At 34.0% G+C, this 24,825-nt stretch overlaps 3 protein-coding genes, 1 long non-coding RNA gene and 1 other non-coding gene across 5 annotated transcripts; 2 read left to right on the forward strand and 3 right to left on the reverse strand.

Moving 5' to 3' along the window:
* The first annotated feature begins 394 nt into the window (after positions 1 to 394).
* On the forward strand, positions 395 to 10,591 carry LOC101254374 (DNA-directed RNA polymerases IV and V subunit 4). The gene is made up of 11 exons (XM_004236596.5): positions 395 to 534; positions 821 to 899; positions 2,688 to 2,756; positions 2,907 to 2,966; positions 3,117 to 3,215; positions 8,721 to 8,832; positions 8,969 to 9,046; positions 9,152 to 9,185; positions 9,267 to 9,335; positions 9,901 to 9,999; positions 10,114 to 10,591. The coding sequence occupies exons 2-10, from the start codon at positions 833 to 835 to the stop codon at positions 9,973 to 9,975; spliced, it is 663 nt and encodes a 220-aa protein (XP_004236644.1). The 5' UTR covers positions 395 to 534; positions 821 to 832; the 3' UTR covers positions 9,976 to 9,999; positions 10,114 to 10,591.
* A 74-nt stretch (positions 10,592 to 10,665) lies between these two features.
* LOC138348254 (uncharacterized) lies at positions 10,666 to 11,068 on the reverse strand. Its single transcript, XR_011220562.1, has 2 exons — positions 10,935 to 11,068; positions 10,666 to 10,827 (listed from the first exon to the last, which is right to left on the reverse strand). It is a non-coding gene; the product is annotated as an uncharacterized lncRNA (long non-coding RNA).
* A 64-nt stretch (positions 11,069 to 11,132) lies between these two features.
* LOC101254079 (glucan endo-1,3-beta-glucosidase 5) lies at positions 11,133 to 15,319 on the reverse strand. Its single transcript, XM_004236595.5, has 2 exons — positions 14,426 to 15,319; positions 11,133 to 12,407 (listed from the first exon to the last, which is right to left on the reverse strand). The coding sequence occupies exons 1-2, from the start codon at positions 14,812 to 14,814 to the stop codon at positions 11,315 to 11,317; spliced, it is 1,482 nt and encodes a 493-aa protein (XP_004236643.1). The 5' UTR covers positions 14,815 to 15,319; the 3' UTR covers positions 11,133 to 11,314.
* Positions 15,320 to 20,405: 5,086 nt separating this feature from the next.
* LOC101253771 (ATP-dependent 6-phosphofructokinase 2) lies at positions 20,406 to 23,767 on the reverse strand. Its single transcript, XM_004236594.5, has 3 exons — positions 22,860 to 23,767; positions 21,449 to 21,782; positions 20,406 to 21,132 (listed from the first exon to the last, which is right to left on the reverse strand). The coding sequence occupies exons 1-3, from the start codon at positions 23,406 to 23,408 to the stop codon at positions 20,645 to 20,647; spliced, it is 1,371 nt and encodes a 456-aa protein (XP_004236642.1). The 5' UTR covers positions 23,409 to 23,767; the 3' UTR covers positions 20,406 to 20,644.
* Positions 22,177 to 22,247, forward strand: TRNAG-GCC (transfer RNA glycine (anticodon GCC)). The gene has a single exon. It is a non-coding gene; the product is annotated as a tRNA-Gly (tRNA).
* Positions 23,768 to 24,825: the final 1,058 nt, after the last annotated feature.

A 24,825-nucleotide genomic window follows, 5' to 3' on the forward strand; every position in this document is an offset into this window, starting at 1 on the left:
AAAATTTATGTATTTCCACATCAATGATTATTAATTTAATAGAAAAATCAATATCTCATATTATGTTCATTTAATTCTCAAAAAGTATCAAATCGTAACACTTTTCGGAGCATCAACATAAATTATAAAATCAAATTAAAGATGATTAGTTGAAGTATAAATGATAAGATGTTATAATTATCATTTTTTTTTGCATTATTAATGTTGGTTACAACGTAGTCTTGTATATAAGATAATTATAATATTTTAATCTTAGTGACGATTAGATTTTAAATATTATTTATAAATTTCGTCAAATTAAATTTCCGTGGGAGACACGAATAATGTTAAATAATTTTAAAACTTATGATTATAAATCATAATATTTTTTAAATCAAATATTTCTCTTAAAAATGATTATATGCACTTTTTTTTTAAATGAGTATATAGGCGTAAATTGCAAATAAACTATATAGCTCGTTCCATTTTCTCGTGCAAGCTTCACACTCTCCATTGAGCTTCCAACTTTTTCTCCGTCCTACAAAATTTCATCAGGTAATTCAAATTTTGAATAATTTTCCATATAATTTCTTCTAGTTTTTGATCTTCAGTATAGAGTTGAACACCATCCAGTTCATCGGTAATTTTTAATTTTTTTTTTTGGAATTTTATAGTTTGCATGTCGTTTGGTAATCTGAAATCCCTTGAAATTTTTGGAAAAATCATGTATAAATGCTATTAATTGTTAAATTTTGTTAATTTTGACTGCTTAGGGTTGTACTTCTTTCAAAAGGGTAAACTGTTGTTTTGTGTTTTTGGGTGTTTATGTTTTTCTGAACAGTGAATTGCAGCAATGGCGGAGAAAGGAGGAAAAGGGTTTTCTTTGCCGAAAAGTGGAAAGTCTTCTCTGAAATCCCCTGGTAAACAATTCGCCTTTTCTATTTATTTTTTTGGATTCTGGAGCTATGGGGTTTATACAGCAGGGCGGAGCTAGGTAGAGCGGAGGGGTTTCGGTGGAAAATTATATTGTTTATATACATGGTTAAAATTATCCTTTTTGTGTATATAGAGAGTAAATGTTGAACTCTGCTTTTGGCTTCTTTGTGTGTTTACTTTTCATATTTTGAACCTCTTTTAGTGGAAAATTAAGTTGTTCATATACATGGTTAAAATTATCATATGTAAATATAGTATATGTTGAACTCACTTTGGGTTCTTCATGTGTTTACCTTTTATATCTTGAACCATTTTAGTGAAAACATTACATTGTTTATGTGTTGTTAAAATAAAATAATCTTATGTATGTATACCGTAGATGTTGAACTCCCTTTGGCTTATTCATGTTTTTTTTCTTCATATTTTTGAACTCCATTAGTGAACTTAAGTAGAGAAATTTAATATTGGATACGATATGGACGCTAAAAGCTCCTCATTGAAACTTTTTGAGAGAAAGGTAATTGTTTTATTTTTCTTTATGACCATGGTGTTCAGGGCTATTTTTTGCACACCTCGACTAACTCCACGAGATACCTATCACTTCCCACTAACAACTGGTAACTCTATCCACCAAGGCTAGGACAGATGGAAAGAATCATCTAGTGTTTTTTTGTATCCACTGTGTTTTGTACCTGATACCTCAGGATTCTCAATCACATCATGACCACTAGGCCACACCCTTGGGTGCAGAAAAGTAATTGTATGATAAAAACAACACTAAGGAAGTGCTGAAGTATTTACAGGTAGAGCAAAATACAAAAAGAAGGAACCCCTTTCTAATCTTATAGGTATCAGAGAGTCTAAGCCTCTAAGGATTGACTCTGCATCAGTCAAAACTCCTACTCACAGCAAAAAGAGGACAGCAGTATACAATTAGACTTGATCTGTTGGGTATTGTTTGCCTTATCTTCAAACCATTTACTGATCTTTCCTCACACTGTCCACTGTGTGCCCTGCTGGGATAGTCCTTCACCACTGTGTTTTTTATTCCTTTTTCTGCTTCTGTCCCACCAATGTAGCAGTTATGTGGTATTACTTGGCATAACTCATTTAATGTTTATCAAGTTGGGGAAATATGTGCCAAGAGTTGGGTTGTTACTCTGCAATGAATGAATACACATTACTTGTAGTTTTTGCATCCTCCCTGCATTTGTTGACATCTGCCACATGGAAAGATACCCCTTCATTATAGGTTTCATGAGTCAGGCAAGCACTTTTGGACTTGGATACACAAGAGAAGCAGACTACTTTTAAATGGTGCTTTTGTTTTCCAGATCTGTTGTCACGGGCAAAATCTAGAACTTTGTCGGTTGTGTGACCGAGTATAAGTCTGGTTGCAAGATTTCATGGGCTTTGGCAAGGTTCCCAAAGATTGAGCAAAACTACGACTCGTTTAACTTCCCATTCATTAATATGCCTTTTAAAAGTGAAGTTCCCCGTGTATTGGACTCTGTAGTTAGCCACTGTGGCATCAGACTGATTTGACAAATCTGTACAATCAGATGTCATCACTTGAACTTGTTAGCAAATCAAAGTAGAATGTTAGTTACACTAATCGTTCTAATTCCTTTGCAAAACAGTCAAAGTGCCAGTTGAAGCATCTGTCTTCTGTTAATACTTAACTTGGAAGAGCCTTGCATTTTTTAATTTCTCAATGCATCTTTGACCTCTTTGGTTTTGAAGCACACGCGTCTTTGACTTCTTTTCTGTAGCATCCAAAGGGAAGGATGATAGCTCAGCAAAGTCCAAAAGAGGAAGGAAAGTTCAGTTTGATTCTGAAGGTTAGGTTGTTTACTGGTATCTTATGGATTTCACTTCACCATTTAGATGGAAAACACAGATTTTGTTTTCAATATGTGTTATTCAATCATTCTTCTGAAAATCTGCTGCTTGAATGTTACTGGCGCTGCTCGATGTCTACCCTTGATTAGGATCGCTTGATACCAATTCCACAAAATCAAATGGAAAAGCTGATATACCATCTTTCAAAGGTTAGACTTTCATATGCTCCATGTATGCATTATTAGAAGTGTGAATTATGGTGTTCTTTGTGATTTAATCATGTTCTTTCATTGATGCCCTTATTGATGGGAACATGCGGGAATTATTCACTTCCTTATATGCATATTGTCATTGCCTAGGTGATTTGGGCAAAGCCGGGAAAGGAGAGAAAGCTGGCAGTGCTGGTAAAAGTCAAAAAGCAAAAGCACCTGATCCCTTGGAGCTGAGAGTTGAGCAAGGTTTTCTTTCACTCCTGATATTCTTTTACAGCTTAAACATCAAAATATTATTTACTTCCCAGTTAACGAAAATTTTTGGTGCCAATTGTTGTTTCATTTATAATTTTCTTCCTTTTGTAATTCTTTGAGCTATATACACTATAAAGATATGACACTGACATCTGGACCTAGCTTAAACCTAAAAGTTAGCTCATGAGGCGAGGTTTGTCCAAGTCCATACAAGGAGTCCACCAGTCCATTCCCCAACCAAAGTGAGATTTTTATCCACTCTAACACCCCCTTTCACGCCGAGGCCCAACTGGAGCGTGGATTGGGAGTCCAAACGGGATGGACCTGACTCTGATACTTGTAAGTCTAACTCAACCCCAAAAGCTAGCCCATGAGGGAGGATTATCCAAGTCCATTTAAGGGGACCATCCGTTCATTCCCCAACCAATGTGGGGCTTTCATCTACTCTAGTAGACACATTCTCTTGCTCTTGCTCCTATGCCTTTAAAGTTTTTGTACACTCCTTCATTTAATCCCAAATCGAGCCACCTTTTCTTTTCTTTTTTGTGCCTATTCCTTAATATTGTTCTCTTTTCTTAAGCGAGTGTTACAATATATTATGATGCTGGAAAGGTATAGTAGATGTACACTTGCAATTCTATATAATCCTCTTGGCTATGCCCTTAAAATGAAAAAGTAGTACACCCCCGGAACATGTTCCTCCAATCAACATCAGAAGTATGTATGACTTATATGTTAATCATCATACAAAGTTAAAAGCAATAAATCAAATTTGGAAAGGAGACCCAACTTGTTTTATTACGGAGGTTTCATGTGAACGTTTATTAAAATCGATTTGGTAAAATCCTTCGTACCAGAACTTAAATACTTTTTTTTTTCTTGAGAAGTCCTATTATAATGAGGGTTGTGATATAGTGATATTATTGTAAAGGATAAACCTTGAATCAACTATCTGATACCTTGTCTGAAAGTTCTGCTCCACACAGTATATTGAGAATCTCCTTTTTCTTTTTTTGACAAGGTAACAAACTGTTTTATATAAATCATCAGCACAAATTGCTGGAAGCCAAAGAGAAAAACAATAGACTAACGCTAAATCCTATCTCATCTTACAAGGATCCTAGGATGTCTACTATTAAAACAGGGTCATCTTTATACTCTGAGCTGCACCAATAACAAAAGCTTACAATGCAATTCATTTTTAATTTTTGCATGGAGCTATTGTTGCCTTCGAAACACCTAGAGTTTCTCTCTTTCCAAATGGTCCACAATATTTCTGCTTGGATAATTTCCCATCTGTCTTTGCTAGTGCTACCACCGCCCACAAAATTCCAGCTAGTTAGTGCCTCCCCTGTTCTTCCTGGCATCGTCCACCTTATGCATCTGAAGCTGGTAAATAGATTCCAAAGCTGGCTAACCACTTTTCAATGAAGAAACAAATGGTTAATTGTCTCTGCATTAAGCTCACAAAAATAACATCTGGAGCATCGAGCACATATGTTGCCCTTCTTCTGTAGATTCTCCTGAATCAAACCAACTTCTTTCACAACCAACCAAGTGAAAATAGCTACTTTGTATGGAATTTTCACTTTCCAAATAAATTTCCAAGGTAGAAATCTGATTTGAGAACCCATCTGATTCCTACCCTTTCTGTGACATTTCTATCTCAGAGTGTCTTCTCCTTCCTGTAGTTCCTTGCACTGGTCCAGTGCCATAAAAGTTGGCCAATGTTTCCATCTCCCTGTCTTGCATCAATCTTTTATAGGTCAAGTTCCAATCTTGATCTAACCACACTTCCTATAAAGTAGAATCATGTTGCTGATTTAAAAAATATTTGTCAGGGAACAGTTGCTTAAGACTTCCATTCCCTTGTCGAGATAGAACAAGATCCTCTTGCCATCTTTTACATTCAAACTAGTCTTGCAAAGAGTGCATGCCGCAGGTTCCTGTTGATCTCCACAAACTGTGCCATATGTAGTGTTTACTTCTTTTGTCCTCCAAAAACTTTCCTTTTCATACTTTAGCTTGATATTGATATTCTTTTTTGGCATAATACATATATTGGACCCTAAATTTGGCTTCAAATTTTAACTTTGACCTCAAACTTTCGTAGTGCACAAATAGGCACTTTAACTATCCTATCTTTCAATAAATAAACACGCGATTTTTGGAGCCAAAGTGCGTGAAATGCAAATGCTTCCATGTGTATTAGTGAGCCAATCAGTGGCTGCCAACTAATTAAACATTTTACCCGTCTTTTTTTTAAAATATCTTACACGTCATTTTGAAACTAAAAAAAATTAAAATTAATTTTAGTTAATATAAAAAAGATTCATTAAGAGTAGAATTGTCATTTCAACATTTTTTAACTGTTGTAGGCCTCGAAAATTATCCCTCACTCGCGCAGAATGCGTGCATTTCACGCATTTTGCCAGGTATGAATCACGTGTTTATTTATTGAAAGATAGGATAGTTGAAGTGCCTATTTGTGCATTATGAAAGTTTGAGGTCAAAGTTAAAATTTGAAGCCAAGTTTAGGGTCCAATATATGTATTATGCCTTCTTTTTTACATGAAATTCAGATTTTGACCCTAGTCTAGGACTAGTGTTGCTTTGCTAGTTCTGCCATCTTCGTCTATTACAACTACATTATACAGTGTGTAATCCCACAAAGTGGTGGTCTGAGGAGGGTGGTGTGTACGCAACCTTACCCCTACCTTGTGAAGATACAGAGGATATTTCGAATACAATCTCCTCAAGTAATGAAAAGGTAAAAATCGTTGCATATATCTTCATGATTTAATTGAAAGTTAAGACTGATCATTATGGTGTTTTAGCAAGATAGTAAATAAGAACTAAGAGTCGGTTAAGCCACCCGCCTTTATCAATCTAAGGGTTAGTATTGAAACGGATCAGGTGTTAACAATACTTTGTGTATTTCAGAAGGAATATGTGAAAGGCATCTATAGTTTTTGTGTGGACTAATTTAATTATTGCATAATACATATATTGGACCCTAAACTTGGTTTCAAATTTTAACTTTGACCTCCAACTTTCATAATACACAAACAGATTGTTAGGAATGCGTTGGAAGTCATTAATTTAAGTATTTAATTATTTATTTAGTAGCTTTATTTATTATTGTAGAATAGGGTTTATATTTCATAGTTTTATAAGGATTAGGTTAGTTATAGTTATTAGTTTGGAATAGGATTTAGGTCTCCTACTTTCATAAGAATTAGATTTCCTATTGATGTAATTAGACTCCTATTAAAGGGGCTTTTGAGGAATAAATTAGCAAGTCATAATTCAACAAAAATCAAGAGATCAGAGTTCTCTCGTCTAATGAATTCTTAGGTTTCAGTCTCCCTTTAACGAGCTGATTTATATATCGCCTTGTGAATCGATCCTGCCCTAAAGATTCATAACACAGACACTTTAACTATTCAACTTTTAAATAAATAAACACATGAGTCCTACATGACACAATACAATCTCATTTCTCCTGGTATGCCCACAGATCCACCACAACATCCTCATTTCCGCAGCTTTCACTTGTTGAGTTCTTGACTGGACAACACTCTGCACATACAACATAGTTGGTCTAACTACCACTCAGTAAAACTTGCTTTTAAATTTAGATGGCACATTTTCATCACACAATACTCTAGATGTGAGCCTCTATTTCATTTACCATGCACCAATATGATGTGTGCATCATCATAAATCTCCGTTTCTTGGATAATAGACCTAAGATACGTGCAACTTCGTTTATTTTGGATGGATTGTGCATGAAGCCTCATTTCCATGCCAGCCTTGGGCATTATGTCACTAAACTTGCATTCCACGTATTTTGTCTTAGTTCTACTCAACCTGAACCCTTTAAGACACTCGGGTCCGACTCCAAACCTCCAGTTTGGCATTTATTCCGTCGCGGTTCTCATCAAGCAGAACGACGTCAATAACATATACCATGAAACCTCACCTTGGATTATCTTGGCTAAGAATTGATCATGGTGCAGCCCCATCACAATTGGAAGTGCTCCGAGTCTCCTCCGTTGTCCTTATCCGGGTCTTTAGATTTATCGCACATATCCTTGATCGACCTATTGTACACCACAAGAGATTTGAAAATAACACGAGAAGTGATAAAAGATTATCTGAATAAAGGGAAGTAATTAATTCAGTAACCTTAATTAAGCTAATCAGTTTAAAAGTAACAAAAAATGTTACTAATTCTTTGTCAAAAAAAATTTCTCTGTCAAAAAAAAAAAGTAACAAAAGATGTTACTAATTAGAGGTGTAAAATCATCTTCTGAGGTTCTATTAAGCTGGAGTTGTCGGGATCTTTTTCTTGAATCATATTAGGAGAAAATACGTGTAAATGAAAAATAAAACTAGCTATTTGACATATTTTCTTTTCAATCATAGTAAAGAGTAAAAAAATAAAGGTAGTCTGATGCACAAAACATACACAGGGTCCGGGGAAGGACTGCACCCCAAAGGGTGTGGTGTAAACATGCTACCCTGATGCAAGCATTAGTGGTTGCTTCTATGGCTCAAACTCGTACCTATAGGTCACACTTAAATAACTTCACACCGTTTAAAGACTTCCGTTCCGAGTTAACATTACATTTGTAAACTAATTAAAAGCATTGTCATTTTCCATTGAACTCTTAAGGTTTTAGTCTTCCATAAAGAGTTGAAGAGATTGGAGTTCTCTCTTCCATTGAAGTAGAAGGTTTCGGCCTCCCTTTAACCAGCTGAATTCAGATTAAATAATCCTTTCAAAAAGATCCTAACAATTCACATTATATGAAAATACTAAAATCTGACAATACACGTGACACAGTCATAATGTGAAAACATTAAATAAACGTGACAATCCACATTAGACTACACATGGCACAGGCTCAAATGTGAGAACATTAAGTTAATGTGACATACACGTGACATAGACTCATAATATGAGAGCATTACATTAATGTGACAATACACGTGAAAAAAAGACTCTTGCATCTACTATAAATTACACTACCGTTCCTCTCAAAATTCCTCAGGCTTGTTCAGCCAAAATATCTTTTTTTGCAATGGAAAAGAGGACCAGCAAGGGTAAGCAAAAGATTGAAATGGAACTGATGGAAGCACACGCTTCGACTTTCTCGAGAAGGAAAAAACCTTGTTCAAGAAAGCGGGTGAGCTTTCAACTCTGACCGAGGCAGATGTTGCTGTTCTGCTCATTTCACCTAGCGGAAAACCATATTCCTATGGCTCCACTAGTATAAAAGAAGTATTTCATAAATATCGTGAATTGAAATCAGCCGATCATCAACGCGATCATGCTGATGTGGGAAAATGAAATGTCTGAGTCATTTGATGATCATCTGTCTCTTGCTGTTGGTAAATCAAGCAGTAAATGCCTTACAATATAAGTAGACTACTTAGTGTCAATTCTGTTCTAATTTTCATTCTAAAAATTTCTTGATTTATATTCAGAGCTTTCAACCAAAACAACATGCATGATGGATTGTGAAGCTGCTGATATTTTGCAAGGAATCCAAGAGAACATGGTGGTATTGTCTGATGATCCAGCCATAAAACTACCTGTGTAAGGGAGTGCATGCTTGACATTCTAACAATTTTCTTGTCATGATATCCACTTTTCTTGTCTCTGTTGCTTCCTTCTTGTGGAAAACTAGTGATGAGAGTTAAGTTGTCTTGGGTTTGACTTTGTTTGCTACCAGTTCATTTGACAGGGGATTGGCATATGGTCAAAGGATCAGGCTTTATGATAATCCCCAGGCTGTTGAACAAATACTTGGGTATCCTTGACCTTTTATTATTTAAAAAAAGAGAAATTTTTTGTGGCTTGTTATACTTGTCTCTTGAAAATTTTCTAGTGCTGGTTTTCACTTAACTCAGATCAGGCCTCTAAAACAGCATGGCGTTTCTGATGGGGAGGTATTGAATTTCGACCTGTTTATACTTTGATCTTTTACATGTGAGGCAATGTTTTCATATTTTATTGTTGTATGGATGCAGCTTTGCATGATTGCCAACTTTCCCTTGGAATCTGTTGATGAAGTGTTTGCTTTTGTTCCCTCATTTAAGGTATGGACTGTACTGTTCTGGATATTGTTTTTGTTCTAATGACATGGCTACACAAAGCATTGCAAGTGTCAATCCGGCATATCAAGAGTCCATCCTCCCAAATTTTCAGATTTGACAGATAGGAATGAATACATTTGGGTATTGAGGTTGCTTCCAACTGCTGCTATTAAGTGAATTTTAAGTTTGACTAGACAGAATTTCTTAAATTGTTCCCTTAGATGGTGAAGATGGTATATGCTCATTTCTGCACAAAGAGCTAATATATTAGTGGAACGAGTACTGCTGTTAGTTTAACTTATCCAGAACCCCACACAAAAAAAAAAGAAGAGGAAAAGGAATTATTGCTTTCGTTTTCAAATCTATTTCCAGTGTCGAGCTTGTGTAGAATGGTTGCGTCATTGGTTTCACTGCCATTTCTTAGGTGTCTGACAGCATTAATTGCTATCTCTTTTGAGGTTCTGGGCAAGTACTGTATGAATGTTTGCTCTATCTATATCACTTCAATAAATTTGTGTATTTAGCATTGTATTAAAATGTGGTCTGCCGCTGCTGCGAAACATTGCAGAATAGAAAGAGCAAGCTGAGAGTTCCCCTCGAGAATGTCTTGGCTGAACTAACCAAACTTAGAAAGGCAGCATAAATGGCTCAAGAGGAGCATTTTATGGTAATGTCATTATTCTAGTTTTGATCCTCTATCATTCAAATAAGACTTCCAACTGCACAAAGATGATTTTGTTCCAAGACAATTCACTTACAGCTGTCATTACGCTAAATGCAGGTACTCGTCCAGAGGGTTCTGCATGTCTTACTGAAGGTCATGCCCAACAGTTGAGCAGCCAGCAACTGTTGTCGTCTTTCTTCTTCTGTCTTCTGTCTTTCTTTTGTCTAGTTATTAGCTAGGATTTCATTGCTTCAGTGTCAACCTGTTAGCTGGCTGATTCCCAAAAGGAAGATGCCCTCAAATTATCCTACCAAGAAACAAAAAAAAGGAAGCGTTCCTATGTTCACAACCCAGCCAGAGGCGGATCCAAAATTTGAAGTTTGTCGGTTTCTATTATGATCTCAAATTAATATGTTCTAGTAGCTGAGTTCAAGTCAAATATTTAGTGAGTTTCGTAGTTCTTAGATTTTGCAGAAAAATGGAAACAAAAACTTGAAGTGTAGCCTTGTTCTTGTGCTTATGCAAAAGCTTTCAGTCAGATGATTGAAAGAGTGTAGGCCCTTCATTGTTACAAAATCAGCTTTGTCTTGGTTTATGTTTCTGTGTCCAATTTTCTCTGTTATTTTAGTTTGACTAAAGTATCATATTGCTGATTGAAGGTAATTCTCATGTATAAAATGTCACATCTTAATTTAAAACTTGAATAAGTAATGTGTAACAAACTTACAACCCAACCAGCTGTAATGGTAACAAGAATATTATCGATAGAATTCCACCAATTTCTCCCGCTGCAAGAGCTCCTACATCCAATGGTGCTAAATATGCCCCCAACTAATATGCAATTTTCACATGGAAAAGATTAGTTTTTCTCCATGATTGCTAGATATTACTTGCAATAGTTAGGTCTAAAATTTGAAGGAAACAAATAATCTACTTACCCTTGGGATGGAAAACTTCATATGTACAAGCACGAGTAAAGATAATAACAACATTCCCATAGTGATCTCATAAGTGAAGTATGGAAAGTGTAGTGAGTATACACACCTTACCCCTAGTAAAAGTAGAGAGGTTATTTTCAATACGGACTCTTAACTCAAATGAAAGCATATCAAAACAAATTTGAAAAGGAAATACAGTAGTGAAGAAGTCATGCCTTAATATAACTTAAGTTATAAATGTCTGAACTCTGAGTATAAATCATCAAAGTTTGGTACATAAGTTGTACACACAATACTCATAGCTACTTTTTCTTCTGAGATGACTTTTTAACATATCACTATAGAACCTATCCTATGTAGTATACTTTCATGTTTTCACTCTAGAATAACCAAGCATCCCAAAGAAGAATCAATAACACTGATATCCAACTGTTCTGCAACCTAAAACCTGATGAAGAAGCATAATCACTAACCCCAACAAGAAATCTGCACTCTCCGATCGAAGGATTCAAGAAAGTAACCATCCCGAGCCCATCAAAATCACAGCTCCGCGGATTCTGCTTTTGGAGCTGATAGTAGCTGTTGAATGCATATGATATATTACCCTTTGCTCCAATCTCGTTACACGATCCTCCATAGTTAAGGGTCGTGCAATCTGCATAACTACAAGCAAGTCTAACGTGGTTGGTTACTTCAGCAAGATCTTTCATAGGGTTTGCAATACACCACCTATATGGAAGATACTCAACATCTTTTGCGTTCTTTAGTAGACCATTTCCGAGGTTCAACGGATATTTCGACTGGCCATCGAAGGAGAAAATGCCCCAGTGTCTTTCAAAGTTACCCGGGAGCACACTTTTTGCACCTTCATCGAGAAGACTGAAAAGATAAACATCCATGGGGGGGACTTGTGGCCTAAGAGGAGTTCCTTTGTTACTGAGAACATGATTCACTAGGCCTTGGTTGAAGACCCTTGCAGCTGTAAGATTAGCACCGAGGGCTCCATCGGTAGGCCAACCTACCTCTCCTATAACTATAGGCATCTGACCATATCCGATTTTTGCAAGGGCAGCTATTAAAGTGTCTAAATTTCCATCAAACGCGTTATAGTAGACATTGGGCCCGTCGGTCACAGCATGTGTTGTCCCTTCAAAAAAAGCATAATCTTGAGGGAAGTCTGAGTTTCCATATAGGCTGAGGAATGGATAAATATTTACCACGAATGGTGAACCATTGGAGTTCAGAAGTGAAACCATCTGTGTTATGATCGGAGTCAATTCGGGTCTGAAGGTTCCTTGTGATGGAAGGGAAGACTCATAGGCATCAGCATTGCATGGGACTACCAGCTTTACATTCCTAGCAAGATTTGCTTTGGCCAAAGACTGTAGCAAATTCGTCATAGCTGGGACGACGTATGATTGATACTGACCAGAATAACTTGTAAGAAAAGGTTCATTTCCAACAGCAACATACCTGTGTTGATGTATAGCTGTCATTAGCCAAAGAGAGAGAAAATGAGAAGAAACAAGAGAATGACATAGTATATGCTGGAAACTGGAATCACCCATGAAAAATAAAGAGAAGGAAGAAGGTACTTTTATAGCTATGAAATTTTCAGACAAGGGATGCAACAGTGATCAAGTGTCGTTTTCTGCATAAACCATAAACAACTTAACATGGCATTTGACTACTACTAGGCCACACTCTTGGGTGAACGATATTTTGTACTCTTTAAAGCTAAAGGTAAATGAAATTCCAGCACTGCCTAACATGCTTTGTTATTATTACGGAAACGAGTATTGATCTTTTTCGTTCCCCACCCCTCAATTTTTTAACTAGCTATGGAATTGAATTTCGCTCTATCAATTCTGTCACTCTTATCTACAAGAGCAGCAAACTCCACTTCTGAAACCAGAGAAAAGATCATATCGGCAACAGCAAGTGAAGTCTGAAATGCCACAGAAGCAAGCCTTGGCTTAGCTGCATTATCTTCCTACTGATGTCATACTAGACTCCATTATGACCTAAGGGTGAGTGAAATACCTTAAGCCCCGAAGTAAATTCCCCTTTCTTCCCTCTCGACAAGGAACTCATGTAGAGGAATTCATTTTTCTACTGAAAGTGCTTTTGATAGGGAATAGCCTTGCCTTAACTGAGAAAGGCTATGTCTGTAAGTGTAAAAAACTACACATTAAAGGGCTTAATTTTGGCTACTTTAATATCTTTATTTGGATGATACTGGTGAACGTCATGAGAAAGGAGGTTATAGTAGTACTACTAGTCATCTACCTCATTTATTATATGGTGATTGTAATCACTAATCTCTTACCATTTCAAGGTGATGTATCCCCTGCTGCTAATATAAATAGAAAGAGTGTTGAGCCAAATTGGGTGATGGAATGTAATAATGTGGCCATAAGATGTTTTTTTAGTGAATCAAAAGATGGATTTTTAACACAGTTTACTACCAAAAAGTTACATAATATAAATATCTACCAGGAACTAGAACAGAATATTGCAAGAACTAACACAAAAATATCTTGTAAAAGCTCACTCTAAGAACTTCAATGACAGAATCCAAGAATCCAGAGACACAACAACCACGTATATGAACAATTGCAGTTCGAATGTTTGAAGAATCAAAGCCCTTCATTTCCTCTAATAGCATAAAAATGGAGGTAAAGACAAGAGTCGGCATTACATAGGTAAAACACATAAAGATTGGCAAACACTAGTGCAGTAGTACTACAACAAATATGCCCTAGTCCCAAATAAGTTGCGGTGGGCTATAGCCTATATGAATCCTAACTAATCATGTTTAACAAACAAAAAAATTACACAGAAATGAAAAGTACTAGAAGGTATTTATGTTTTTAACTGGCATACAAGTTCATATTGGGGCTAAAAGACTCCTAGAAAGCATATGAGCTAAGGTAAACCTAGTAACATATCTAAAATACAAATAACAACAACCATGCCTCGATCTCAAATAAGTTGGGGTCGGTTATATGAATACTAACTATTCCCTTAAAGCTTGTAAACTTGGGTCTAACTCAACCCCAAAAGTTAGCACACAAGGTAAGATTGCTCAAGTTCATATAAGCAAACCACCAATATATTCCCCAATCAATAGGGAACTCTAATCCACCTTACCACCCCCTTTCATGTCCAGGCCCTACATGAACTGCTCAAACAGGATGAACCTAACTCTGAAACTATGTAAAGATATGACACTTCACCTAACTCAACCCCAAAGCTAACTCAAGAAACGAAGATTGTCAAGTTCATATGTGCAGACCACCCGTCCATTTTCCAACCAATGTGGGATTTTAATGCACCCTAACAAAGCTCAACTCATGTAAGCATAAATAAAACATAATCTCAGCTAATTAGCAAATACTAGCAGCTAAAAGAATCAGAAAAGATATTTTTTTAAAAGGCATGTGAAATAACAAAGTAATCCATGAAAAGAAAGAGAACTTAAAAGTTACTTGATATTAACACCCCCTTTAACTATATATCTTGAAACATTTTGAGCTACCCACAAATCAGCAGCAGAAGTAGAAGAACTAAGACCAGCCAACATATCATTTGGTATCCCAACCATAACTTCAAGCCCACTCCCCATTAAACCCTTCATCACAGCTGGATCTGCATCAAAAAGCTTCACTTTCTGAATCTTGTTTTGTTTAAGAAGATCCACAACAGTAAAAGGTGACATTTTGTGCAAAGATATAGTGCCCCAATTAACCCCAATACCAGATTCCACCTCAATAACACCCCAACATAAGAACAATAACACTGATACAGCTACAAAACTAAAAAGGGTCTGTTCTTGTTTGGGTAAATGAGTGATTAAAGCCATTTTCTTGAAACCCATGTACCAGCTAAGAAACAATTGTTCATCAACTAGTCTTGGTGAGATTCTTTTAGAGGAATTTACAGAAAAGGCAGAATCTTTTCTTCTTTTTACACAAGAAAGATGGATTCTTGTCAGCTAATTTGTGGGAATTATATTAAGCAGAAGATTATTGCTGCTAAACAGTGTAAATGTCGGTTTATCTCAGTAGCAGCAGGAGCTGAAAAGCAAACTGTAGTGGCATTGGAGGGCTAGAAATCTTTTTGACTGATTAGTAAATAAAAGTAAAAATTATTTTTCATCATGATATTTATAATTTATTGTTCTTCGATTTTATTACCATTTTTATTTTCCAGACTTTGATTATCTATTTTTTTTCCCTTTTCTTAGTGTTGCACAATGTTGTGCTTATTAGTTGTTGTATGTAAGTCCTCTTTTTTTTTGTTTTTTTCCATATTTAAATTAATTTAAAATATTTTATTTGAATTAAAAATCTAAAAGAAATGATTTTATTTTCATGGGATGTTATTCACTATAATTGTAATTGTTACCTTCCAAATCTTATCAGTATAAATATTAAATAACTTTATATATCAAGGTTGAGTTACTTTTGTTACATCCAAAAATAAACATTTTAGCTTTAAATTTCTTAGTTTATAATAAAGGAATCTATCAACAGGTGATAGAAATGTGATTTAAAAAAAAAAAATTTAAGTCAAAATTGTATTACAAACTAAAATCGTCAAAATACACAAACGTAGCCTAGTGTAAATTTGGGATACAGACAATATGATACCTAAATTCTAATATCCACATTTAAGTCGGCATGTTGTCTCTGAGTTTGAATTATAAATATAAAAAATATTTTTAATAAAAAAGCATATTAGGAGTACTTTTTACGTTGAATTATTTGGTATTAATTCAAATTAAACCAAAAGAAATAAGTAGAAAAATAACAAGCTATTTATAAATTAAATCTAGGAGTTGTTAGGTTGTTGTCATAATATATAGCCATGGTTGAGGTATAAGGTGAGGGTTGATTGTTGGAGTTTCCTTTTCCTTATTTAATTTAGATTTAAAAAGAGCACTTATTAATTTGATTTAATTATTTAATATTTGATGTTTATTAGTGTGATTAATTGATACTTAGTACCCCACATCGTATAAGACGTATAAGATATTTAACGTTCAAATTTAAATTTTCTGATCAAAAGAAAATAAATATATTTCTTTTATCACGCTCTTTCTAACGATGCATGTTAATTCAAAAAGATCGTATCTATTTCATCACACTTCTTAATAATAAATAATATATATTTCTCTTGAAATATATAATTTATTTTTTTTTTAATTATTTCTAAAAAAAATATATATATTTTATCTAATAATAATTTAATTTTTAAAAAATTATTTTTTATCTTTAATAAAATAATTTATAACTTTATAAATATCTATTTTATTTTAATTTTTAAAATATAAATTTCGTATCAAATTAAATTCAGAAATACTCGTATCGAATACTAAGCCGTGAAAATTGACTTTTGTATTCATCTGACTACTTCATTTAATTACTTCATTTATGAATTATGACATCTGAAATTTATAAGATCTTATCAATTTTTTATTCAAATAGCATAAAATTATTAAAAAGGAATAAAGTATTATTTGGATCATTATTATCTATTCTATTTTATTATATTGTTAATATATTTATAATATTTGTTTACTTATAACATATTATACTATATTGTTAAATTTCGTTATTACGTAATAATAAAAATTATATTTTATAAAACAATTAATTTAGTATATTCTCATTGTTACTTAATTTCTTTTTCTAATTATATCTTTATATAATATTTCAAATTATTATTTTACGCTTTACTTTAATAATTTAAATCTAGTCAAACCTTCTACCCTAGAATAATTAAGGATATTTTAGTAAATTTATAAATTACAACACCAAACGATATAATCAAAGCAAACAATTAAAATGTTACTCCTTCCGTTTAAAAAAGAATATTCTCATTTCCTTTTTTAGTCTGTTTGAAAAAGAATGACCCCTTTCCCTTTTTTACAACACTTTAACTTTAACCTTTCACGCGACATGTTTAAAACCACAAGATTAAAGAACATTTTTGTACGACATGACCTTAATTTGGGATCACAAGATTAAAATTTTTTCTTTTTTTTCTTCTTAAATTACGTTTCATATTAAACTAGATCATCATTTTTTAAACGAAAAGAGTATTAAACAACAAACAATACATTTTAGCCAATCAATTATATTCACCATACAATACATTATGAAATAAATTAATAACAATAATCCAAAATTCTTAACTAAAAATTGCACTTTCTAATAATAACACACATAAAAAATTATAATTAATCATTCAAACTACATATTTCGTCCGATAAGCTTAGTGGGATGAGACGGGACATACTTCGTCCCGTCTCGTCCCATTGAGACAGCCTTATCGTGAATCGAGATACATCACCGACTCTCTCACATGGAAACTCAATGAGAGAAACCTCGTATTGTGCTTAAATTAATTAATTTTATAAAACGGTTTATTTTGTTATCAAAATTACGATGAATCACAAACCAATCATTTTCTACTAATTATACCATCAAACCTTTTCTTTTTTTTTCTTTTCCTTTTTTCTTTTAGGACTTCATCACATATTTCTCTTAACGTAAAATATTGTCCAATGTGATATAAAGATAACGTAAAAAATAGAGAAACAAACCATCTTTTTGAACTTTTTTTTTAAAAAAAGCAAAAAAAATCAACCAATAATTTGTTTAAATATATACTAATAATGTAGAAAAAAATATTACACCATAAGTACATTTAATACGTAAATATGTAATTGCAGCTACAGATTAAATTCAAATTCAAATTCATATTTGATTACACTATTAGTAATTTTAATGTGCAAGAATCAACTCCTTACTCACATTAAAATTTAATTATATCCTCATTAAAATTAAATTAAATTTAAATACACACCGATAAAACTATCCCAAGGTAGAGAGTAAATCGTGAACATTGACAAAATTGATAATCATATCAAAACAGCCAACAACCCCAACTAAATGCAAATAACTAAAGGAACTCTTAAAAAGAGAAAAGGGGAGCTTAAGAAATAAATAATATTTGCTTAATTCACTACTCATCAAGATATTATCATCATAATACATTTTACACTAATGCACCTTGTTTATTAATTAAATTATAAGTTATCGAATACTTGATATGATGCCACGATGAAATAATTGAAATACGTACAACCTAGATAGGCCAAAATGTGCACGACCTGACAAGAGGAGGACAAAGAGAGAAGCCAAAATAGATCATTCAAATGCTCTTTCAACTTCGATGAAATCAAGCTGATTGCTAACAGATCTAACCCAAGACCATTTATGATCTCTAGTATCAACTTTGTTCTTTGTTGGGTTTTATTTGCCCTAAATTTCTTACCATAAATAGGTTTTCCTTTTAGGAAAAGGTTTTGGATTGACTAATCCTTTTCTTGTAGGAAAAGGTTTAGGACTCTATAAATAGAGGCATGTTCCTTCTAACTTAATTAGCATTTACAATGTAGTCTTAAGAGCTTTGAGAGTTTGGTTAGGGGGAGAATTTATGGGTCACAAGCTTGATACGTTATCACTTGTGTGAACCTCCCATGTATTCCGAGTGAATTGGTTGAGGTTGTTTCTCTTTGTATTTTGTACTCTCATATTTATAGTGGATTGCTCATCTCCTTTGTGGACGTAGGTCGATTGACCGAACCACGTTAAATCTTTGTGTCTTTTGGTATATTTTTCGTTGTCTTCTTACTCGTGGTCTTTTGAGGTTTGTTTTGCTAGCTTCCGCATTTACACCTGCTTATTTCCGGTCCTAACAAGTGGTATCAGAGCCAGATTCAATGACGGAGTCAGGTTCAGTGGTTCGATAATCGATGATTGAACCAGGTTAAAAAGATGTGTTCATCTTGGCGGTGTAGTTCTAGCAGTAACCTTTTTGATAGTAATTAAGATTTTGTTGGAGAAATTGTTTCAGAGAGATTCTTTGTGTTGAGACATAAATTTTGCAAAGGAGATTATGAAGAGAAGAAGCAAGTTGTTGAAGATTAAGTCAAGAAGGTGGACAAATTTATTTTGTCAGAAATTCAGGCCAAGGGGAAGATTTGTTGGGTTTTATTTGCCCTAAATTTCTTACCATAAATAGGTTTCCCTTGTAGGAAAAGATTTTGGATTGACTAATCCTTTTCTTGTAGGAAAAGGTTTAGGACTCTATAAATAGAGGCATGTTCCTTCTAACTTAATTAGCATTCACAATGTAGTCTTAAGAGCTTTGAGAGTTTGGTTAGGGGGAAAATTTATGGGTCACAAGCTTGATACGTTATTACTTGTGTGCACCTCCCATGTATTCCGAGTGAATTGGTTGAGGTTGTTTCTCTTTGTATTTTGTACTCTCATATTTATAGCGGATTGCTCCTCCTTTGTGGACGTAGGTCGATTGACCGAACCACGTTAAATCTTTGTGTCTTTTGGTATATTTCTCGTTGTCTTCTTACTCGCGGTCTTTTGAGGTTTGCTTTGCTAGCTTCCGCATTTACACCTGTTTATTTCCGGTCCTAACATTCTTTGCTTTGGCAACTTCATCAACTGGAATATATGCATAGTTCCCATTTATCGATCCACAAACGAACCCGGTGTATTAAACGAATAGAGTATTAAATAACAACAAACAATACATCTTAGCCAAACATTATATCGATCATACAATACAATATAATATATTATAAAATAAATAAATAATAATAATTCAAAATTCATAACTAAAAATTACAGTTTTTAATAATAACACACATCAAAAATTACAATTAATCATTCAGACAAAATATCTCATCTGATAAGCTTAGTGGGATAAGACGGGACGGGGACGTCCCATTGAGACAGCCTTATCGAGAATCGAGATACATCACCGACTCTCTCACATGGAAACTCAATGAGAGAAGCCTCGTATTGTGCTTAAATTAATTAATTTTATAAAACGGTTTATTTTGTTATCAAAATTACGATATTCACAAACCAATCATTTTCTACTAATTATACCATCAAACCTTTTTTTTTCTTTTTCCTTTTCTCTTTTAAGACTTCAGCAAATATTTCTCTTGAACTTAAAATATTGTCCAATGTGATTTAAAGATAACGTAAAAAATAGAGAAACAAACCATCTTTTTGAACTTTTTTTTTGAAAAAAGCAAAAAAAATCAACCAATAATTTGTTTAAATATATACTAATAATGTAGAAAAAAATATTACACCATAAGTACATTTAATACGTAAATCTGTAATTGCAGCAACAGATTAAATTCAAATTCAAATTCATATTATTACACTATTAGTAATTTTAATGTGCAAGAATCAACTCCTTACTCACATTAAAATTTAATTATATCCTCATTAAAATTAAACTAAATTTAAATACATCCCAAGGTAGAACATTGACAAAATTGATGATCATATCAAAACAGCCAACAAACCCAACTAAATGCAAATAACTAAAGGAACTCTTAAAAAGAGAAAAGGGGAGCACTTAAGAAGTAAATAATCTTTGCTTAATTCACTACTCATCAGGATATTATCATCATAATACATTTTACACTAACGCACCTTGTTTATTAATTAAATTGTAAGTTACTGAATACTTGATACGATGCCACATAGATATTCGATGAAATAATTGAAATATGTACAACCTAGATAGGCCAAAATGTGCACGACCTGACCAGAGGAGGACAGAGAGAAGCCAAAATAGATCATTCAAATGCTCTTTCAACTTCTGATGAAATCAGGCTGATTGCTAACAGATCTAACCCAAGACCATTTATGATCTCTAGTATCGACTTTGTTCTTTGCTTTGGCAACTTCATCAACTGGAATATATGCATAGTTCCCATTTATCGGTCCACAAACGAACCCGGTGTACCCTGCCATAACTCCGTGAATGGCAGAGTGCGCCAACAACGTGCAGTACGAGTTATCTGTTGCGTTTGGAGGAACAGCACGTATCATGTACGTAGGATCTATGTATTTTATCGTGAACAACTCGTTTGGATGATCCCTGCTCCACCAATTCTTGAGTTCGGACTTCAGCCACCCTCCAACGTCCAAGAAGACTGGGTTGCCCGACTCGTCCTTCTCTGTTTTCTGGGATTCAGTCCTCGGTATTATATCTTGTCCTGCACCCTCGGCTACTACCAGCACCGCGTGCCCCATCTCCTTCAACCGGTCTTCGAGAAATTCAAATAGCCCTCCCTTACCTGTTGAGACATTGTATAATTAACTATAAAATGTGCCAAGATTAGTCAACACGATTCAACATGCTATACCCAAAAATGTGTGCTAAGATTGGTTAGACGATTCAACATACTATCCGACTATCCAAGCAAGAAAAAGATCCTTGGGTTCAAATCACATCGCCACCCGAGAAGTAATGTGTGTGTGAATGTGAGTATACACATAAGAACGTCACACAAATCAACATTATATTCAGAATATGGACAAAGATCCTAGTCTCAAATCTTATCGCCACGTGTACATATGTAAAATGAGATGGCTCCGCAATTCTAAAGTTACCTTCCAAGTAGAAGTCGATCTCGGGAATCAAACAACAATCGACATCACGGCTACTTAATGTTGCATGTAGTGCAATATGACCAGTACTGCGACCCATAAGCTTCACCAACCCTATCCCATTTACTGCACTCTCCGCTTCTACATGAGCGGCATTAATAGCTTGTTGTGCCATCTCAACTGCAGTTTGGAACCCAAATGATCTGTCGATAATGCCTACATCATTGTCAACTGTCTTAGGGATTCCAACCACTGATATATACAATTTTCGTTGTTTCAATTCCTCGAATATCTCAACTGCTCCACGCATTGTACCGTCTCCTCCTATGATGTAAAGCTGCTCAATAAAACAATGCACAAACACAACAAGTCCCATCACTAGATACCGATACATAACTCTTGAAGATGAACCAACCTCTGCTACATACATCAACAAATTAATATATTGCTATGCTTTAGCCATCTAATAAATGACCAAACAACATATCGTCTAGCTATGTGATCGAACTCTCTAAAAATGGTACTGCACTCGTGTCAAACCCTCCAAAAATGTATGCGACAAGTACCCATGTCTTTTTTGTGGAGTTCGAGCAAAATTTGCCAGTATTACTTGAGTAATAAAGTAATGAACGTACCCAAGTACGACCACAAAATCTGTGTTCTGTTTTTCAATTTCCTTTTGCAGTTGTACACTTGCACTCTATTAATTAAATGAGTTCACTGGACAAATTGCACCAGTGGTCTAGTGGTAGAATAGTACCCTGCCACGGTACAGACCCGGGTTCGATTCCCGGCTGGTGCATAAATTTTTTTAATCCAATTTGGATTTTTAATCATTAGAAATTCACTGTACTATTTTTTCTCTACTTTATAACTCAAAAATCACTCGATTGTCTGATATTTCAATGACAAAAGGTCACTTTCCTTTATTTTTATAACTCAAACGGTCATATATTAATCACAACTCACTCGATTATTGACATCGAATAAACATCACTTTACTTTATAACTCAAAAAAACACTCAACTACTGATATTTCAATGACAACAAAGATCACCGCCTCAACTAGTGATATTTCAATCACAAAAAGCAACTTCTCTTTGCTTTATAAGAAAAACCAATCAACTACTGATATTTTAATCACAAATTGTTTGCTTTATAACTCAAACATCACTCGACTATTTGATATTTCAATCACAAAAAAACATACTCTCACTTTATAACTCAAAAAACACCTAACTACTAATATATCAATCCCAAAAAGGTATTTTTCATTGCTTTATAACTCAAAAGGTCACTCCTCAACTATCGATACTACGATCGCGTGTAACTCAACTATAAATATTTCAATCACGGATTCAAATTTCTTTAAGCTAAATTTTTAAGAATTAACGAAAAAAATAAATTCAGAAACCTGGTTAAACCCATGATCCTGTATAGCATCAACAATCTTCTTCAAATCAAATCCACCTCTAGAAGTCTCAAGCACAGTTCCACCTCTCTTATGCCAATCATCAACCATCTTCGGATTCAATCGTACCGGGTCATAGCTATAAAACCCTCGATAACCCGCTTTAATCCCAAAAATCTCACGAACGCCGTACAATTCCCACAACCCAACCACCAATTCCCGAATCACCGTATTCATCCCAGGGCACAAACCCCCACAGGTAACAATCGCAGCTCGTACAGTAACAGGATCGAAGAGAATCTGATTCCGAGGTCCTGCTCTGTGGTAAGCTAATGGCGGATTAGGTGAAGGGAAAGTTCCAGAGAGATCTAGAACATTGTGACGGAGAACGATATCGGATGAGGTAAGGAAGAATCCGGGGAAAGTACGGAAAAAGGGGTTAACGGCAAGTGGGTTAGTGTGGGTTTTGATTTGGGAATTGTAGTTTGTGAGATGCGATATGTGTTGTAGCTGAACATTCGAGATGGAAATTGAAGGAGATGAATTCGACATGATCGAGAAATATCGATTGCTTGTTGAATCCTTCGAATATCGAAGTTTTCATAGAAGCCAAAGATGAAACGTGGCGGGTAAGGGGAAGAGGTGTGCTTTAGGGAAGCTCTATGCAAGACACGTCTTCATGCTTGAATTTACGCTCTAATTATAAATTTCATAATTGAAACTATCTTTCGGTAAATAATTTATATATTTTTGACGATTAACTCAATTTTAAAAATTAGCGTTTGTATAATGATATCTAGGTGATAATTTGTGGTATAAGATAATTAGTGGCGATAGGGTAGATAAGTTAGTAAGAGTAATTGATTGTAATGGTCGAATGATGAAGGAGGTAATCAATTGCCATACGTTGTGAATGAAGTTCATTATGTTAATCATTTATAAATAAATATGATTGGTGATAGTCATTAATGGTAATATGATTACTAATAATGGTGAAGATATTCGATAATGACTAGCAATGATAATTATTATAAAAAAGAAATTAATGATAATACGTGATTAGCGATCGAAATGATTGATAATACAGCAATATAACTAATAGTTGAGATAGTTGATGTTTGCATCATGGTATCTCTTTATTTGATACTAGATTAGTAAAAGCCAAATTCAACGACTATTTATCAGTTAGAAGAAAGTAAAGCACAATCAACTCTAATTCAAGTATTCTAGTGCAGTAAATTAAAGGTTTTAAGTTTGAATTTTGAATATGATCTTTTAAAATAGAAGGCACTATTTCTTTAAATTTTAATTGATGTGAATTTAAATTTATTAGATTTTAATATAAATATTAAATATCAAATAAAAAAATAAAATTAAAACTTTAATTAAAGTTGTATCTCCTATTGTTGAAATGAAAAAGGTAGCAAGCACCCTATTATAACAAGGCAAATTCAATTGTTGGACTATCTCTTGCATTGTATTTTTCGGGGGACTTTATTGGTGAGAGTATATTAATTTGTTTATAATTTTGGTTACGGAGATGTGAATGAAATAGTTTTATGACATCGTAAAGAACAATTATTATAGGTAAAAGTTAGATTACAATTTTATTTTTACATCAAATTTAGATGTTATAAATTATTTAATTAGATTATTATTTTATCTCTATATTAAATTTAAATGATATAAAATATTTAATAATTAAACAGAAATAGTAAAAATCAATCCCCATAAAATCTCTTTGAATATTTATTCTTTGTATTAATTTCATTTTTGAGTAAGTTATGGACTTTTGGTTTTGTTCATCTTCCAATTGGAAATATGAGTAGTTATTTTTGCCCTTTCACAAAAAGAAAAAATAATTATACTAACACCTATCTCTCTCTCTTAATGTATGTATATATATATATATGTATTAATTTTAAGTATATTATATATATTTTATTACTGCTGACTCTCCGTTTTGTAA

Source organism: Solanum lycopersicum, chromosome 4 (assembly GCF_036512215.1).
Source record: "Solanum lycopersicum chromosome 4, SLM_r2.1".
NCBI lineage: Eukaryota > Viridiplantae > Streptophyta > Magnoliopsida > Solanales > Solanaceae > Solanum > Solanum lycopersicum.